This window comes from Callospermophilus lateralis, chromosome 6 (genome assembly GCF_048772815.1).
Source record: "Callospermophilus lateralis isolate mCalLat2 chromosome 6, mCalLat2.hap1, whole genome shotgun sequence".
NCBI classification, from domain to species: domain Eukaryota; kingdom Metazoa; phylum Chordata; class Mammalia; order Rodentia; family Sciuridae; genus Callospermophilus; species Callospermophilus lateralis.
In genome coordinates, this window is record NC_135310.1 from 15,640,317 (window position 1) to 15,661,058 (window position 20,742).

Consider the following 20,742-nt stretch of genomic DNA (forward strand, 5'->3'; position numbering starts at 1 on the left):
TGCTGTGTTCCTCTACGGCTTTTCCGCTTCACGGCTCAGCCACAGGATAGTAGTCAAAAAACACAGAACATACCAAACCCAGGCCAGCCTGAATCCAAAAACCAGTATGGCATCCTAACTTTAATTCTACTCAATAGAAGTAAAGAAAATGTGAACAATGCGAAAGCAAAGGAGCTGTTTGATATACAACGTGTAGGCCTAATTTCCAATCCATTAATTTTAACTTCTATTAGTCTACAAGAAATGTGAGTGTGACTGTGTAAACTTGTGCAGGGAAAGTGACTACTTTTCTCAAAGTTGGATTTTTTTTTCTTTAAGATAATAAAAAGAAAAGATATTAACCTTTGATAGTTTATAAAACAGTACTTCAATGTGTGGAGTGTAGCTCAGTGGTTGAAAATGTGCTTAACATTCATGAGGTCCTGAATGTAATTCCCAGCAACAACAACAAAAAAAAGCAAAAATCTTAACTATTAAAGATTTGCATATAAGATATTCATCATATATATGAGAAATTGCTCAGATTTTTATGCAAACTTTTCATAAAGTAACTTAAGTAGAGTCTTGAAGCGTATCAGAAAAGTTGAGTTTGTAGAAACAGCACCCCAGCCCTGTGGCTACTTCTAGCTCTGCAGTACAGCTGGACTTCACTAATAAAACAAGTTTCCTATCTCCAAAACAGAGCTTTAGAAAGCACCAGGAAGACTCTTCCTGAGGCCATTAACATGTCAGTAAAACCACTTGACCGTGTTTTTCAGTAGTAAATCTTTGGAGTCATAATCCTGTGAATGAGCACTTTATTATAAAGACCTCAAGTTTTTTATTGCCTGTATTTTTATTTTACAATTTTTATTATTTTGGCAGGAACCTCAAGCCAAAGTGAATGTGTTCCCAAAGTCTGAACAACATTGCCTCACTCTTTTCCCAGTAAAGACACTTATGTAAGAAAAGGAATTAGTTCTGGTTTTTTTTTTTTTTTTTAACAACACATTTTCTTATTTCCTACTCCTAAACTCCAGAGATGCATTTTACAGATAAAGATTACATTCTTTCTAATTTTCAAGACTTGATAATTTAATAACTACTATTATAATTGAATTAGAAATTACTCACCGAGGAAATTTACATAACTGCTAACATTATTGTTCCACTTACTGATAAATAATGTCTTCTGTCAAACTCATACGTACCGTAGCTGTGACTATCAGTGTAAAGGGGATTTATGGACGGAGACAGTGATGTGATAATCTGGGCTCTAGTCCCAGCTTTGCCATGTGACAGCCATGTGAACCTGATCAAGTACATAGCCTCACGGAGCACTTAGCACAATGACAGTGTAAATGTTCAATAAATGAGCACACTTAAAGCATCACTATTGGTTTCTAAGCACCATTCCCTGATAAAATGATAAGAGCTCCTTAGGATATTGGCTTTTTTGGTTTTGCAAACTAAAAGTTACAAGTGACCCTGGGATAACTTCTTTCTAAAAATGTGGAAGGGTTAAACACTAAAGGAAGCCAGATGTGGCAGTGCATGCCTATAATCCCAGTGTCTCAGGAGGCTGAGTTAGGTAGGAGGATCATGAATTCAAAGCCAGCATCAGCAACTTAGCGAGGCCCTAAGCAACTCAGTGACACCCTGTCTCTAAGTAAAATACAAAAAAGGGCTGGAGATGCGGCTCCGTGGTTAGTACCCTTGGGTACAATCCCTGATGCCAAACACACACACACACACACACACACACACACACACACACACTAAAAGAGTCAAGGTCACAAGGAGCTGGACAAATTTGGAGAATTCAGAAAAACAAAAAAGAATAATTGAGTGTAACACAATAAAAAAAATCCATGCATCCATAGAATTGAAAAGAAAAAGAAGGAAATATTTTCTTTACAGAAAAATAGCAGCTAATTAATAGGACAAATGTTAAAATTAGAATATTACCACATTGCCAACCTGACCTAATAGTTATTCCAAACAAGATTTGATGGATGCTAATATCATTGGTAAAGTTGTTAAGCTCATACTAATAAATGTCACACACACTCCAGATATCTTACTTAACTGCAAAAGAAAAAATGTATCATTACACTAACGATATTTGTAGTCATACTAAATGTTACCAATAAAGGAATATCTAACATCATTTTCTTTCTAGTGTGGTATAATAGAAAATATACAACTTCTGAGATAATACAATTTCAGGATGTAGAGAAACAATTCAAATAGTATAATGGCTACAAGGGATAAAAAATTGTTGTTTAAGCAATCTAATTTGTGGTGCTTTGCTTTGCTTTGGTTTTTTTGTGGTGCTGGGACTCGAACCCAGGGCCTTGTACATGCTAGCTAGGCAAGTGCAATACCTGGGAGCTACGTCACCAACCAACTCTGTGATATTTTGTGATGGCCACTCAAGCTGACTAAGATGTTGACAATGATAGAGTCTTGGCTTTTTGTTCCTAGTTGAAATGTCAGAGAAGAAAACCAATGGTAAGAGGGTTTGCTGATGCATGGAATTGGGGGTGAATTAGAAATTACTATCTTTACTGTGATCACTGGCTCGCCCCAGTTTCCCATCTCGCTTCTGCTCAGCAGTAAAGTCACTATAGATAGGAAAGGCCCAGGGAAACTGGCCCCTTCTCCCACAGACCAAGTCACACCCTCTCTTCTGCCTGGGTCTTCACCCTTCCTGGGGACACTCTTTTGGGGCACCACTTATTACTCCATTGTAAACTTCATCTTCTTTACCAAGGCCATTTTGTTTCCTCCTCTGTGCCTTTTTCGTTACTGGGTATTGAACCAGTGCTGCTTAACTACTGAGCCACGTCCCCAGCTCTTTTTATCTTTCACTTTGAGACAGGGTCTCGCTAAGATACTTAGGGCTTCACTAAGTTGCTTAAGGCCTTACTAAGTTACTGAGGCTGGCCTCAAACTTACAACCCTCCTACCTCAGCCTCCTGAGCTGCTGGGATTACAGGAATGCACCACCACCCCTGGCCCTCCTGTGTACTTGTAGTAACTGACTGCACTCACTCATTACTGCTTTTGGAAGCAGATTGTCATTATTCATCCAATAATTCATTTCTTATTACAAAACATAAAAATCACAATTAAAGGGTTATATGGCGTTAAACATGGTATTAATTCTCTTGCTCAAATAGATTATAGCTAATTTTAAAAGATCTAGCAATTTATTATGTAAAAAAAAATTAGAATAGGAAATTACTTCCTTTTGTCGATATCTCTCAAAATTACGATACCCATATCCTTTGACAGAGCAAGTCTACTTCTAGGACTCTGTTTTATATGATCCATGAAGCATGCAAAATTATATAAAAATCATTCATCATTGCCTTCTTGATATTATTGTGCAATATATTGCCATTTTTTAAAATAAATACATATTACATGTTACATATAACAGACATCTTCTCTTACATGTTGTATGCATACATGTGCATAGAATTATTTCCAGAAGTACACAGAGGAAATTGTAGCCAGTTCCCCCCTAGGAGAACTGGGCAGCTGGGCAGAGGGGTAGGGAAAGGGTTTTCACTGAATATCTTTTTGGACATTAGACTCTTTTTTTATCTTGTAAACGTATTACCTGTTGGTTCAAAAAAACAAAACAAATTTTTAAAAAATCCTTATAATCTAGTTAACATAAATCATCTTCTCTACAGAGTCTTTACTTTTATACTTTTAAGTATTTTTTTTTTGTTTCTTATTTCCAACTGAAAAAATATATATATATTGAATGGCCTATTCAGGTCACTTAATCCGGCGTCGCCCCACACCTCCTGCTGAGAGCAGCGTTGGAATCGTGGTCCATGACCCTGGTGCCCTCGTCTGACACGGCTTTTCCGTCTCTGTTTCTTAAACGCGGTCCCAGATGCGCACACACACTTCACACGTCCTACCTGGTTCAGCTGGTCTTTCTCCTCCTTCCAAGAGGCGGTTTTCCTCTGCTCTCTGTTGACTTCTGAAGCCAGCCTCACAATCGTCTCTCTGTTAGCTTTTGCCTCCATCTCATGGACATTTAGAGACTCTTCAAGAGTAACAATTTGCCCTTTCACGAATGTGATTTCCTTGCACAGCTCTCTAAGCTGAAGAGAAAGCAATTAAATCCATCCCGTAAAAACTCACAACCTCACCCACTCTCTCCAGCCTGGGCCCAAGGACTTCGTGATCATATGAAAACAGTAAAAAACGTTATTCCTAAATGAACTTGAAAGCTCACATTTCCAAAGGCAGCCTCTAACTGGGCCATTAGATGCAGGCCCAGGGGCAAATTAAAAGTATTCAAAACATGGTCACAAGACAAGGATGTCAGGAGTGAGACAAAAATTTGTCCACTGGGCAAGCATCAGCACTGGCGTCTGAACACTGGTGGCCAGAGGCTGGCGCTGGCTTCTGAGCACTGGAAGCCAGAGATGCTCCACAGAGGTCACAGCAGGAAATGGAGCCAGGAGCTGCGTTCAGTGCCTACCTGCTCACACCTACTGCAAGCCAGGCACCATCTGAACCAGGGGAGACACAGAAGAAACAGAACAACTATTTTGAAAAGTATCCTCCTAATATGCACCTAGGAAAATTCTACTTAATACACTCAAACTCTGATTATCATGCAGGGCTAGGATTAGCCTATGGGATGGATTAGCCTATGGTGGATGTCTATAGGTGGTGCAAAAGCCAAGCCTTCAAGTCACACCCAGCCATGCAAGCGCCACACCTTTTAGCCTCAGCACTTTGCCAACACAGTACTGTTTCCAACTCAGTGCTGTCCCTGCCCCTTGAACACTTTTTCTCATATTTGCATGCTCATTCCCCAACATCCTTCACTTCAAGGGCCATTCCTCGGTCAGTCTCCCTGAACCAGCATCGCAGGCTGCTGACAGGCTTTGTTCTCTAGCCTTCCGTCCTGATGTGTTTTTCTTCACTGCACCTTTAGCGATGTAGGACAATATTCTATATTTACTTATTTACCTCCTCACCGTCATTACCCCATGACAAAGAGAGCTCTAAGAGAGCATGGAATTAACTTTGCCTCACTCATGACCACATTCCCAGCACCTTGAATGGTGCCTCGCCTGTCTCTCACTGAGGACTGATAAAATGGATGAATGAATGTCATTAAGTTATTAGGAGTACCTCCCTTTCCACCACGGATCCTTGGAAGTGTTTGGTGACATGTGTTTACAGGGGCATGTGAAAGCAAAGCAATAGCTTTGAAGTGGGAGGGATTTTGTTCCATTTCTCAGAGGAACACCTAGTGAGTCTGTGGTCTTGCTCAAGACACCAGACTTCCTGCTCTGGCCAGAGATTTGTTTCTGAGCTTCTACTCAGGATGGGTGCTAAAACTGATGCTAAAACTTCAGAGTCCTACTATTGGTTTTGAAATACAGGTTCCATTACTATTCAGTCACTGGGAGGCCAACAGACCAGGTGACAATTGCTGTAGGAATGAGGGTTCATTGCTTGTGGTTCCCAAGAAGAGACATGCCATGCTATGCAGGGCTACTTGGAAAAGCCTCAGAACCAGTCAGGAGGCAGAGGGAGCAGTGGGAAGAACATGGGCAAGAGACTCTTTGTCATGGTGGTCACGGGAAGGAGAAGGCAAGGTAGAGTAAGCGGGCTTAGGACTGGCTAGTTTGAATAATTCTGGTGTCTGCAACTGTGGAGGCTGTCCAGAGCCATCTGATATCTGGCCCTGGGAAATTGAGAGCAGAAGGACAGTGGCCCGGGGAGTATAAGAGCCAGACTTAGGAGGTGATTGGGTAATGGGCTCTGGGCTGGTTAGTTTTCATGGGAAAGCCAAGTTCCCAAGTGAGTCCTTTACCAACTCTAGGAATCGGCTGACCCTGGGGGCAGCGGCAGTCTTTTCTGAGTCAGCAAGCTCCCAGGTGACAAAGCATCAGGAATACAGAAAATTAAAGGGCATGATTAACCCACCCAGATTAGCACCTAGAGATGATCTTTGATGAAGGGAAGGATTTCACAAAGAAGAAACTTCTGAATTCCCTTTGCTTTTCCCCAGCACGGGGATTGAAAGGTCAGCCCCTAAACCACAGCGTGAAGGACACTTTTACAGCATAGCTCCTGGTCACACATCAGTCACAGTAGAAGGAAAAGGCCATCCAGAGCCCATGAGGGTGTTGGGCAGACTCTATCCTTAGCTACCAAACCTAACAGTGAATGGATATGTGCTAAAGCCTCGTGGAACCCTCTCACAGCTTACAGGGAGGACACTGGAGGGACTGGTTGGCAGACAGCCGGAAGGTGGCTTTTAAGAATGGCTGATGAAGTCTGCCAGGATGCAAGGAAACAGAAGGGTTTCTCAATGAGCAACGAGACCAGGCGCACTCAAATACCTTGAGATACCCAAATGAACCACTATGAGACAAGAGGATTATTCAGTTAGTATCAGTAATTCCCATCTTAACAGTCATCTATGTTTATTGCTTGGTTTTCATGTAAAATTTTAAAAGTACTTTTGAATTAATCTTAAATGTATACTCAGTAAGTCCCCCAAATGACACCTATCTGGTTTTATGTGTGTGTAACTAAAAGAAAACAAACATGGTCCTAATATGTATCATCAATATGAATAATTAACTGTATTTGAAAACCTAAATATACTTTAGACAACATAATTCATCCCTTTTGGAGAATAATTAATCCCAAATAATGGTAGGAAGAATTTAAAATTGAGGCCCCAGTGATGCTATGATTTGTCCCACGTCACACACTTAATTAATGCTATGCTTGGGCTACTGTCCGGGTCTCCCATCACTGTCCAGACTCAACCTCAGAACCTCCTTTCATGTCACATGTCAGAATGACCCTTAAATTTCAGTCTTTCTGGTCTGCATTGCAACACCTTTAAAATCAAATCTTCTTCCGATGCCTTCTCGCTCCTCTTGTCTGGATCCAAGGAATCATGAAGTTGAATCAGAAACTCTTCGTGTTTCCTGCTATGCTTCGAAACTTGCTTCTTGTTTTCCTCGTTTTCCTTTGAACACTTTCTATCAGGCAAAAAACAAATAAGCCGGGATTTAGCACCACAGAAGATAGCATTCATCAAACCCCGTCAGAAGTGAAGCTCTCTGTGGGAAATAACTGTTATTTTCAGCACAAAAGAGGCCCCTGGACCCAGTGCACATTGCTGTCAATCAAGCCCTGTGAGGGGCAGAGAAACGTGGAAGCAACTTCTGGGTACCTATGCTTTGCATTTCTGCAAATGCAGAGAAATTCTTATGGCATCACGGGCCTAGTAACAGGCCGGGGGTTGGGGGAATGGATTCCTCCTCCTTTGCTCAACCCTTTGGGATCTGCAGAAGCAGAGGCTGGCCTCTGGATCACAAGTGGACTCTTTACCACGTGTGATCGTCACCCACACAAGCACAGGTCCCCACTGGGACCTTGTAGAGAAGCAGAGCACCAATGCATTGGTTCTAGAAGACCAAGCTTCACTTCATTTTCAAGTGACCTATAGGGGCACAGGCGTAGCTAGGCAGAACTGTAATAAGATATGCCTAGGGAGGAGGGGATGGGCCACCCTTGGAGGACAGAAGCGGTCAGTCACCAGCAAAAATCATGATTAGTTTCCACACACACAGAGAATCTTTACGGTATGGGAAGAGTGTTGTAATTGGCCAGTCAAGAAAAATAAGGAGATTGGGAGCCTGTTGTGAATATTTTATTTCAAGTTTCAGATAGGTTTGTTGAAATGGTGTGGTCCATTTCTAATGCTTTAAATGTTAAAGACTTAGAGGTCATGAAAAAAATAGATGCATATTAAAGGCAAATTAGAATCATTTCAGTAAATCGGTGCCATTTTTTTCAGTACCCTAGACAACGAACATGATTATTGCTTTCCCTTTTCACCACGTTGAGTGTTTACTGCAATTTCTTCACTCTATTTGAAGATTAACAAAGCATGTAATTGCATATACTCAAAAGTATATCGTATTTTCACTTAGAAAAACGTAACAATAAAAAAAATAACATCAATATATCTTTGAATTCTTATTTTGGGCATATGAAAGGTAATATTTACTCAGTCTTTCAGATTTGTGAAAGGCACAGTGAATACTGTGATTCTTATCGATTTGCATATATGATCCTGTATATTAACCCCAAGATTTCAATCTTACTCTCTAAACTACGTCCACGTCTATTTTCATTTTACCTGACCTACCCTCCTAAAGTCTCAGAAGTTACCCTAAGAACATAATCACATAAATGTGAAAATATGAATGCTCATGGACATTCATTACAGCTGGGTTTATTTTTTTTAATTTGTTCTTTTTAGTAATACATGATAGTTGAATGTATTTTGACATATCATACATACTTGGAATATAACTTCCCATTCTTGTGGTTGTGCATGATGTGGAGTTATCTTTGTCATGTATTCATATATGAAAATAGGAAAATTATGTCCAACTTATTTTACTGTCTTTCCCATTCTAAGATTGGTTTGTAGTAATTTTTTTAATGGTGCTAACCTAAGTGTTTACAGGAAGCAAAAGGAATTGGTTGAATAAATTGAGATATTTCAGACTATGGAATAAAATGGGTTCTTAAAAATTATAATGACTTTTTAAAATATCTACATTATACTATTCAGTAAAAATAGTATATTACATGGTGTCATGTGGGTACAACTATCTGAAAATCTGTTCAGAAATTGTTAATTATAGCTTTTTGATAACCATAAGGTTTTAGGCAATTTTTAATTTCTTCTTGGTACTTTACAATAAGTATACATCATTTTATTATTCATTTAATAAACATTTATTGATCATGTACTATGCACCAAGCCCTATTAATGATGCTAAAGGACAGTAGGTAAACAAAACAGATAAGAACCCTTGCCCTCATGGAGTGTATGTTGTAGTTGGAAAGATGGACAATAATCATAATATTAATATATGCGAAACCTACAGTAAGTTATAAAAGGACTGCAGAGAAAAGATGAAGCAGGAAAGGTGGTAAGAAATATTGTGAGCAGGTAAAATTTCAGATGTGGCACTTTGGGAGGCTTCAGTAGGAAGGAGCCTTCTGAGTGAAGGCCTAAAGGAAGCAGCCATGTAACATCTGGAAAAGAGCCTTCTAGGCAGAATGATTAGCAGTTGCAAAGACCCTGGGGTAGGATCACACCTGTCAAGTTCAAGAAACAAAAAAAAAAAAAAAAAGAAAGAAAGAAAAAAGCCAGTTATCTAAGGTAAATAAATAAATAAAGGAGATAAAGGCAATAAACCAGGTTAGGATGGGTCTGTTAGGACATAGAAAATACTACTATATCCTTGTCCTCAGTGAGAAAAGAAATCACTAGAGAGCTCTGAGCTGAGGACAGACATGATCTAATTCGTATTGTAACAGGATCACCCTGGCTGCAGGGGTGTAGGCAGAAGCAAGCAAACCACTATTATGGACTAAATGTTTATGTCCTCCAGAATTAATACATTGAGCCCTAGTCGCCAATATGACAAATACGGAGGCAGGGCCTTGGGGAGGTAATCAGGTAATAAGATTAGAGACATGAAGGAGATACCCAATGTCCCTCTCTCCACCACAAGAAGGCATCCATCTGCAAACCAGGAAGTGGGTTCTCACCAGGCAATGAACTGTCCAGCCCTTGACCTTACACTTTCAGCCTCCAGAACTATAAAGGAATAAGTATCTGCTGTGTAAGCCAGTCTATGGTATTTTTATAGCACCTCAAACTAAGACAGAAATTAATATCAGGAGTGGGGTGTTAATGTTTCAAATGTCTAATGCAATATCTAGTAGTTATTGGGGTGACCACAGAAGCAGTCAGAATTTAGGTTCACTTTGAAGGTAGATAGGATTGGGATTGCTAAAGAACCAAATATGAGTATGAAAGAGAAATAGAACCAAGGATGATATTAAGATTTTGGATCTGATCAACTAGAAGAATGGAATCATCCTTGAAGAAAATAAGGAGATTTGTGCAGAAGGATTGTGTGGGAACATCAAGAGCAGAGTTTTAGACGCATTAAGTTTGAGGTGCCTGATGGACCAGGTGGAGAGATGTGGGTAAGATGGTGGGCCTTGGGTTGTGGAAGGAGATTCAAGCTAGATACAGAAATGTGGGTGTCACCAGCACTTAGATCATGCTTAAAGTCATGACACCAAATGACAAAGAAATGAGAAGAGATTGGAAGACTGAGCCTGAGGCACTCCAGCATTTAGAAGTCAAGGAGATGAAGGAAATCAGCAGAAGAAACCACAGGAGAGGATAAGAATGGAGACGGGCAATGTGCAATGTCCTGCGGACCAACAGAAGAAAGTGACTCTAGGAGAAAGGCGGGCTGTGACTGATGTGCTGCTGACAGGTCAAGCGAAGTGAGGCTGACCATTTAGCCTGCACTGGGCAGTCACTGGTGGTCTAAACGAGTGATTCTGTGGAGCAGCTCTAGGAGAGAGGAGAGCACTTGGAGATGGTGATGTGATGATGGTGTACAAGCATTGGAGAAGTTTTGCAGGAAGTGGGAGAGGAGGAGGACAGGAGCTAGGGTGTTGCTTTATTTTTTTTAAATGGGACAAGCAAAATAAACATCATGTAGTTTATTAATAAAGACATTGGAGTCTTGTATAGAACTTTTAAAATATATTTTAGAAGCAACTGGGTCCCACTTTTGTCTTAATAATCACCTCCTTCTGAAACCAAGTGTGGAAAAATCTAGGTTTTTGAGAGTCCTGTGTAAACTGGTAATAAAACCTAACGAAGAACGTTTGGGTGGTCTGGCGTACAAGCACTGGAGAAGTTTTGCAGGAAGTGGGAGAGGAGGAGGACAGGAGCTAGAGTGTTGCGCTCCAGGATTTTAAAAACTGGCTTCTGAGTAAATGCCTCCCTCTGCAGACTAGCCCGCCACCTCAGGGTTAAACCTCTACTTAGAGAAAATCTTCCCATTTTGCATATGCTGTGTTTTTGCAAGCTTCATCTATAGGACAAACCCCTGCTTAGGACAATCTTGTATTTGTTGAGACACTTGATGAGACTTGGAAAGAGCTAGGGAAAAGCTTTTAAGACTCTAAAGATATCTGGGGTTAATAATATGGGTTTTTTTTTAATTGAGTTTCATGGTCAGATAATACAAAATATTTGAAGTTTTTTCAAAGACATATCTTGCTCCAAAGCTAGTGTGGATCACTCACTAAACTGAGAACATATTGCAGTATCCTTACTGTAATTTCTCCTCTAGTTCCACAAGTCTCTTCATTAACTCCTGATTCTCCTTGATTGCAGCGTGAGCTGTGAGTTCCGTTCTGATTTTAGAAGCAGAAAGTGCAGCTGATTCTTCTTCTAGCTCTTGAACTCTGTCCCTCAAAGAGGTGAGGAGAGATGATTTTCTGGCATTATTTTCTTTGTAATTCTCCATTTCAGCCTTTAGCTCTTGACAGGAAACTTCTTTGGAAAGCATCTTGGCGCGCAGGTCTCGAAGCTAACAACAACAACAAAAAAAAGATAAAGCAATCTACTGGCATACCATTTAAGTACCAGTTAGAAATCCAAAACCATAATTTAAAATCTTATACTGTTATTCTTGACTTAATCCATGTTTAATTTCTTTTTCTCATATTTCTATCTGTATTTCAAGTAGGAAATTATATTTTAATAATGGACTTTATGTTCTGTCTTTTTCAAAACCAATGGAACAATGACTTAGGTTGATTTCGTCTCATTCAGGAAACATTTGTGATGGGATTGCAAAAAGTAATAAGTATATTTTGCAGCAGTAACCCATTTTCTATATCCAGTATTGCTGTTTTTCCTTCTGATAAACAATGATTCAAGGAACCTACAAGCCACACTCTGTGATTTCACAGCCACAACTATTTCTCAAATAAATACAGACTATTTGATATATCACTATATTTCTTCTACTAGCCTTCTGGACCATAATTGTGGGTGAAAAAATAACATTCAGATTTCTGCAAAAAAAAAAAATATGAGAGCAAAGGAAAATCCTTATTGTATTTGTATGAAATGGGGACATTTTGAGTTTTATGAGCTCTCTGGCATCAAAATGCTGATCAATGTACATATCCTACCAAACTAAGATGTCAGGTCTCTCCTACAAGAACACTTGATAAATTTTATAAATGCAATGCATTTCTTTGGAACTATAAGTGTACTTGCACACATCCCCCCCTTCTCTCTCTCTCTCTCTCTCTCTCTCTCTCTCTCTCTCACACACACACACACACACACACACACAGTATCAACACATCATTCAGGGGGTCCTGGCGGCCTCAGGGAGATTGCTTGTTATCTCACAGGCCAGCCTGGATCCCTAGAGACCACTAGGCTAGGAGCAGAATGAGTCTAGGGAGACTCAAAGCTCTACTGTAGACCTGATCTAGCCTAGAGGGCAGGTGGACCCCAAATGTCTTACTAGAATTTCCCCAGCCAATCAAAGCTTCCATAAGAAAGGAATTCAGATTTCCCTTCTAAAGCGCCAGATTGCAAGCAATCCACAGTAAAGGACAAAATTCCCAGAGAGGCTAAAAGTTCCCCAAGGCCCTTGCAGCTTCAACCCAAAGTCCTCAGGTGCCCTCTGGTCACTTAAGGGCGCAGGGCTTTCTGAGATTCAAGCCAGGCCAAGCCACCTTGCTTTGCAGTGTGGAAATGCACAACCCTTCAGGAATTCTAGGTGATGGGCCCACCAGAAAAGAAGAAGTACAAATTTTGCCCAAAAGCTTCAATCTGTATTCTACTATCCCACTCCTAATCCTCTATCCTCTACTTCACCCTGTCAGAAGCTAGAAAGACCCACTTTTTGATGATGAAGGGCATGATCTTACCTCAGACTGCGCGGATTCAAACTTGACCAAAGTTGCAGCGAGTTCACTTCGAACATTTTCAACCACATTTCGATAATGGTTTAATTGCTCCCGAGAGACAGGGACTTCCAAAGAATGATCACGAGTTTCCTGAAAGTTCCCCCCAAAAGACAAAATACAAAGAAAAATGATAAACAAACTTTTCTGTGCAACTGTGCAAAGCTAGATGGCATGGAAGTATTCTTCGTATTTCAAATGTGTCGAAAACACTAACCAGAAACGTGCTGTGTTCAGATCACTTTATTCTTGTTCTCAGAATTCAAAGGGAGATCAGAGATAGCCCAGGAACTAATGAGGGGCTATCCCAGGGTGGGAGTGAGATTTGACACTTAAGGATCGACTCTTGCCATTCAGAGCATTTCCTTCCAAACAACTCAAATGCTATTTGACCCCTGCCCAGCACAGAAAGAGTCAGCAGAGAACTATCAGAAGAGAAACAGCACCACACCCTCTGTCTCAGGTGGTTTCCATCATCCCTCTGTCTCCTGACTATAAAGTTGACCGGCTCCTCTCTTGTCTGTTTATCAGAGATCACGGGATTTCATGTAAAAGACCATATCCTTCCTCCTCACTAAGCCTTTTACTCTCAATCTCATAAACTCCTGGGATCACAGAGATGCCTCGAAGAAATGCAAGAGATTAGAGATGGGGAGAGCACGGAAAGCCTTCATCCTCCAGAAGGGAGCAGCTCTCAGCTCCACTGATGGTCACCAGTGCAAGAATAAGGACCCCAGCTGGCCAAACCGTTCTGATTTTGTAAAACATATACCCAGCCTTTTCAAAGTAATTCTCAGTTTTGCAGCTTGAAAACTGTCAAAATGTTTTCTATGAGGCCAATATCACCCTGATTCCCAAACCAGATAAGGACACCTGAAAGAAAGAAAACTACAGACCAATATCCCTAATGAATTTAGATGCAAAAATCCTCAATAAAATTCTGGCAAATCGTATACAAAAACATATCAAAAAGATCGTGCACCACAATCAAGTAGGATTCATCCCTGGGATGAAAGGCTGGTTCAATATACGGAAATCAATAAACGTTATTCACCACATCAATAGACTTAAAGATAAGAACCATATGATCATCTCGATAGACGCAGAAAAAGCATTCGACAAAGTACAGCATCCCTTTATGTTCAAAACTCTAGAAAAACTAGGGATAACAGGAACTTACCTCAAAATTGTAAAAACTATATATGCAAAGCCTCAGGCTAGCATCATTCTAAATGGAAAAAAAACTGAAGGCATTCCCTCTAAATTCTGGAACAAGACAGGGATGCCCTCTCTCACCACTTCTATTCAGGTAAAAGATTTATACAATGAAAACTACAGAACCCTAAAGAGAGAAATAGAAGAAGATCTTAGAAGATGGAAAAATATACCCTGTTCATGGATAGGCAGAACTAACATCATCAAAATGGCGATATTACCAAAAGTTCTCTATAGGTTCAATGCAATGCCAATCAAAATCCCAACGGCATTTCTTGTGGAAATAGATAAAGCAATCATGAAATTCATGTGGAAAAACAAAAGACCCAGAATAGCAAAAGCAATTCTAAGCAGGAAGTGTGAATCAGGAGGTGTAGCGATACCAGATTTCAAACTGTACTACGGAGCAATAGTAACAAAAACAGCATGGTACTGGTACCAAAACAGGCAGGTGGACCAATGGTATAGAATAGAGGACACAGAAACCAATCCACAAAATTACAATTATCTTATATTCGATAAAGGGGCTAAAAGCATGCAATGGAGGAAGGATAGCATCTTCAACAATGGTGCTGGGAAAACTGGAAATTCATATGCAACAAAATGAAACTGAATCCCCTCCTCTCGCCATGCACAAAGTTAACTCAAAATGGATCAAGGACCTTGATATCAAATCGGAGACTCTGCGTCTGATAGAAGAAAAAGTTGGCTCCAACCTACATATTGTGGGGTCGGGCTCCAAATTCCTTAATAGGACACCCATAGCACAAGAGTTAATAACAAGAATCAACAAATGGGACTTACTTAAACTAAAAAGTTTTTTCTCAGCAAGAGAAACAATAAGAGAGGTAAACAGGGAGCCTACATCATGGGAACAAATTTTTACTCCTCACACTTCAGATAGAGCCCTATTATCCACAAAGAACACAAAAAATTAAACAATAAGACAACAAATAACCCAATCAACAAATGGGCCAAAGACCTGAACAGACACTTTTCAGAGGAGGACATACAATCAATCAACAAGTACATGAAAAAATGCTCACCATCTCTAGCAGTCAGAGAAATGCAAATCAAAACCACCCTAAGATACCATCTCACTTAAGATTGGCAGCCATTATGAAGTCAAACAACAACAAGTGCTGGCGAGGATGTGGGGAAAAGGATACTCTTGTACATTGCTGGTGAGACTGTAAATTGGTGTGGCCAATATGGAAAGCAGTATGGAGATTCCTGGGAAAGCTGGGAATGGAACCACCATTTGACCCAGCTATTGCCCTTCTCAGACTATTCCCTGAAGACCTTAAAAGAGCGTACTACAGGGATACTGCCACATCAATGTTCATAGCAGCACAATTCACAATAGCTAGACTGTGGAACCAACCCCGATGCCCCTCAATAGATGAATGGATAAAAAAAATGTGGCATTAATACACAATGGAGTACTACGCAGCACTAAGAAATGACAAAATCATGGAATTTGCAGGGAAATGGATGGCATTAGAGCAGATTATGCTAAGCAAAGCTAGCCAATCCCTAAAAAACAAATGCCAAATGTCTTCTTTGATATAATGAGAGCAACTAAGAACAGAGCAGGGAGGAAGAACAGGAGGAAAAGATTAACATTAAACAGAGTCATGAGGTGGGAGGGAAAGGGAGAGAAAAGGGAAATTGCATGGAAATGGAAGGAGACCCTCATTGTTATACAAAATTACATATAAGAGGTTGTGAGGGGAATGGGAAAAAAATAAGGAGAGAAATGAATTACAGTAGATGGGGTAGAGAGAGAAGATGGGAGGGGAGGGGAGGGGGGATAGTAGAGGATAGGAAAGGTAGCAGAATACAACAGTTACTATTATGGCATTATGTAAAAATGTGGATGTGTAACCGATGTGATTCTGCAATCTTTGTAATGTTTTGAATAACCAATAAAAAAAAAGAAAAAGAAAAATATGAGCCAAATAAACACTTCAGCAGAGCAGACTTGGCAGGATTAGGCTGTGGTCAGCCTGCAGCCTCGGGTCCTGTCTCTGTTCTCCCAAGCATTATGTCCACTTCCTTCAAGAACCACTTCTTAGTTTGGACAGATAACTGTAACCCACCTCTGTGAAGTCCCTCCAGCCTAAGGTCTTTGTGAAAGAAACCCATTCATTTTTGAAGGAATATGAAAGAGGTCACATAAAGGAGAATTTCCTGGAATCTCAGTGGCCTCAGGGGACACATCAGTAAAACCATCGATGACTGCCAGCAACTACTCAGCAAGTGTTTGACATAATCATGAATGTAAAAGTCATCATAAAGTCCTTAACCTGACAACAAGCGTTGTCATGACTAGTGTGTTGTAGTTCATAGATGCCAAACAAAACTTTCTGGGCACTTAGGAACAGTCAGTGTTTGCCAATCACAACATACCCAAGGAGATGGTAGCTGTGTCCTCCTGGGGAGAAAGCGGAACAAGATCCATTGAAGCTTTTACTGGAGAACCACATCCTGTTCCGTCTCAGTATTCAGAAGGGCCTTCTCCTCCCTAACCACCATAGCCACGTGTCCTAAACCAGCCTCAGTGAGGACATGGGTCACTTACAAGAGATTTCAACCATGGGATATATGGCTCACCATTCTATAAAACCCATTAGGGAAATAAGGTCCCCTATGACTATCTTGTTCAATAACTAACATCTTTGTGTAGGAAATGGCATAATCAAGGGCTGGCGTTATGACTCAGTGGTTAAGCGCTTGCCCTGCATGCATGAGGCACTGGGTTCAATCCTCAGCAACACATTGATTAATTAATTAATTAATTAAAGATATATAAAAAAGAAATGGTATAATCATAGTATTTTTATATCTTCTTCCAATGAAAAAAATATTATGTCCATTGAATGTAAAACTAAAAGCCAGACAAGACAATTCAGAAATTCATTTTTAGGAGGTTACAACCTAATGCAAAACAGTATCAAAAGCATTATCTTCAAACATTCATGGGCAAATGAAAGTATGTATTAAGATAGGGTGGGGCTGGGGTATCACTCAGTGCTAAGCACGCGCCTAGCACACAGAGGCCCTGAGTTGACTCCACAGCGTTGTGGGGGTTGGGGGAGAAAAAGAAGGGGAAGAAGAGGAGGAGGAAAAAGAAAAAAAATACCCAAATATTTAATACAGACATATTCAAAAAGGTGAGTGTTAGCAATTTTTAAATCTGCAATTGCAAACATTAAAAAAAAAACCTACAGATCTAGAAGAATGTTAACATGAAGGAAAAAAAGGAAAAGAAAATTATACAAATGCACAATAAAATCATATTCAGCCAGGCACGATGTAATCCCAGCTATTTAAGAGGCTGAAGCAGGAAAATCACTAGTTCAAGGCCAACCTAAGCAAATTACAGAGACCTTGTCTCAAAATAAAGAATAAAAAGGTTTGGGGGTATAGTTCAGCAGTAAATTGCTCCTGGGTTCAATTCCCAGACCAAATAATAAATAAATAAATAAATAAAATTATACTCAGTCAGTAAAAATCACATTTGGGAGACTACATTGTTTTTTTGTTTTGCTTTGAAATATGGTCTCACTAAATTCCTTATGCTAGACTTGAACTCATGATCCTCCTGCCTCAGCCACCCAAATAGCAGGGATTATAAGCATACACCACTATGACCACCAAATGCTTACCCTTCCCCCAGACTCACCCAGGTGTTGGTGATCAAATCCTAGGCACAATGTACAAGCACTCTACCACTGAGCTATTGCCCCAGGCCAGTTTTGGGGAGAGTTTAGTGATATGAAAAAATGCAATGTGTGTGTGTGTGTGTACTGGGGATTGAATTCAGTGACTCTTAACCAGGGAGCCACATCCCTCAGTTTCTTATATTTTATTTATAGACAGGGTCTCACTGAGTTGCTTAAGGCCTCACCAAGTTGCTGAGGCTGGCTTTGAACTCACAATCTCCTGCCTTGGTCTCCCAAAACACTAAGATTACAGGCATGCATCACCAAACCCAGCTAAATGCAATATAAATTTTAGTTTAAAAAAACAAAATACAAAATGGTACATACACTTTCATTTTCATTGTGAAAACAGTGTTATGCAAAAGAAAAAAATTCATTAGAACTTAGAAAATTTGTAAGTACCAACAAAATTAGTAAGAAAATCACAAATGACCCCATAAAAAGGACCCAACATATAAGCAGGAAATTTCCATTAAGGGAGATACAAGTGGAAGTAAAATATAAAATATGAAAAGATACTCAATTCCCTAAGATTCAGGGAAATACAAATTAAAACACAAACACACCAATTTTTGTATAGCAGATTGGGCAAAAAATAAGAAATATGATAATACCAAGTGTCAGCCAAGTAGAAGGGAAGAGTTATTTTCCTATATAGCTTCTAGGAATATAAAATGAGTATATCCTTCAGATGCCTTACCAGTTTGATTATATCTTTCAAGAATGGAGATGTAGAGGGGCTGGGGTTATGGCTCAGTGGTAGAGCACTCGACTAGCATGTGCAAGGCACTGGGTTTGATCCTCAGCACCACATAAAAACAAATAAATAAAATAAAAGTATTGTGTCCCTACAACTAAAGAACTATTAAAAAAAAAAAAGAATGTAGATATAGGGCTGGGGGTATAGCTCAGTGGTGGAGTGCTTGCCTAGTGTACGCAGGCCCTGAGTTTGATCCAGTTATGGTGTGGTTTAAAATGCCAATGCCAACCCCCAAGGCTCATGAGACCCTCAATATAGCCGTGTTCAGAGGTGGAGTGTAAGGAAATGGTTGGATCGTGAAGGCTCTGATCCTCATCAGTGGATTGATCCATGAGTGGATTAATAATTAGATGACATTAATGGGAGGTGGTGGAAACCTTAGGCGATGGGACTGGTTGGAGGAAGTAGGTCACTAAGAAGGAGCATGCCCTGGAACAGCATTTCTTGTCCCCAGTTTCCTTTCCTCTCTCTCTTTCTGCTTGGCACCTGCTTTGAGCTGAGCAACTTTCATCCACCACCTCTCCCCTTCCACCATGATGCTTCTGCTTGGAACCAACTGACCATGGACTAACCCTCTGAAAGCAGGAACTAAAACAAATCTTTTCTCCTGTGAGTTGGTCACATCAGATGTTTTTGTCACAGCGATGGCAAACTAACAGATCCACCAGCACCACAAAAAGAATTAACTAATTAATTAAATGTAAATGAATAAGTCTCTGACCCACTGATACATTTACTGAGCCACATCCCCCAGTCCTTTTATATTTTATTTAGAGACAGGATCTCACTGAGCTCAACTCTCCAATTGGTTACCCTTGAAAAATAGTCACACATGTGCACAGAGGATACTCATGATATATCACAATTTGTAACAGCAACAAATGGGGAAGGGGGTTACTGTAAAAATATTAAGCCATTTCCATACTGTAGAGTCTGATGCAACAGGTAATATGAGATAGATCTGTATGTTGGGGCATACTAATATCCTCAGGTAATATCACTGAACAAAAATAAGACCGTATTCATCCATAGTTTGATACTTGTTCTCACAAAGCACATACAGGAGGAAAAGTACCACTGCATGTATTTACTATGAGAGAAAGACCCACAGAGTACCCAGTCACCTAATGACAGTACTTTCTCTGCAGGGGACAGTAGGACACTAGTACTGGAGCTGTGGGTAAGGACGCAGTGTTTTGATTTTTTTCAAGAAAGATATATTTATGCATTATTTTTACAATTAAATATAATTTAAAGAAAAGAAAAACATTGAGAAGAAAATGCTTACTGTGGTTATCATTTAGTTACAGGGCTAGATTTTATTTTCTTCTTTATTATACATTTCCATATTTTCCAAAATCTTTTTCAACAACCATGTATTACTTTCATCCTTCTTAAATTTTCGAAAATAAGACAAAACCCAGAAGCCTTGCTCCATAGCATATATATGAACATGATGACAAGAAATGACAGTGGGCAGCCTGGATACAAGTACATATGACAGCTGACATTTCAGAGGGTTGCTGTCTTAATTCAGCCCTCCTGGAGTTTGTGAAATTTTTTGAAAATCCTTCAACTTTTCCTGTAAGTATTAAGCAATCTTCACCTTAAAACTTTTTTCTTAGCCTGTTCAAAGTGGCAAGATTAAGAGCTCATCCAATTGTCGTCACACGAGGACCATCTAAGTTATTAGGCACCTCTCAGCTAACCCAGGAAGCAATTTTATATTAATTTTAAATATCCAACTACGTATGATTTGATTTTGCTGCTGATATTATTATGATAATGATTGAAATTGCCTCACAGGGTGGCTCAGAGCCTTTTCAGAATAAAGGATGGTTTCAAAGCTCAGTGGCATAAAGCTTATTCATAGTTCAAGTAGACACATGTCCCATTATCTGACCTGTGGACAATGTCTTGGGCCAGTCCTGCTAGTATGGCGTTTAGTTGTCTTATTATTCCATGGACAAAAGAGAGAGAGAGAGAGAGAAGAAAATCACCGCCTGTCTCTGACACACAAAACTCCTAAATGCATCCCACCCCCGTCTTTCTTGTTCCCCATGGTTCCAAACTGCACTGCAGACTTCATTCCTGCAGACTCGGGCATTGCGGCATGCTTCCTTCTCTCTCTGCAAACTCATGTTCCCAGTGGTGCCAAGTGAG

At 40.0% G+C, this 20,742-nt stretch overlaps 1 protein-coding gene across 1 annotated transcript in view; it reads right to left on the reverse strand.

Moving 5' to 3' along the window:
• Ccdc170 (coiled-coil domain containing 170) overlaps positions 1-20,742 on the reverse strand; it is a 73,118-nt gene that overhangs the window by 36,610 nt on the left and 15,766 nt on the right. The window contains exons 2-5 of the mRNA XM_076859413.2: positions 12,841-12,969; positions 11,221-11,477; positions 6,884-7,028; positions 3,924-4,109 (exon numbers count right to left, since the gene is read on the reverse strand). Coding sequence (XP_076715528.2) covers positions 3,924-4,109; positions 6,884-7,028; positions 11,221-11,477; positions 12,841-12,969 — 717 coding nt within the window. The remainder of the gene's footprint in view (positions 1-3,923; positions 4,110-6,883; positions 7,029-11,220; positions 11,478-12,840; positions 12,970-20,742) is intronic.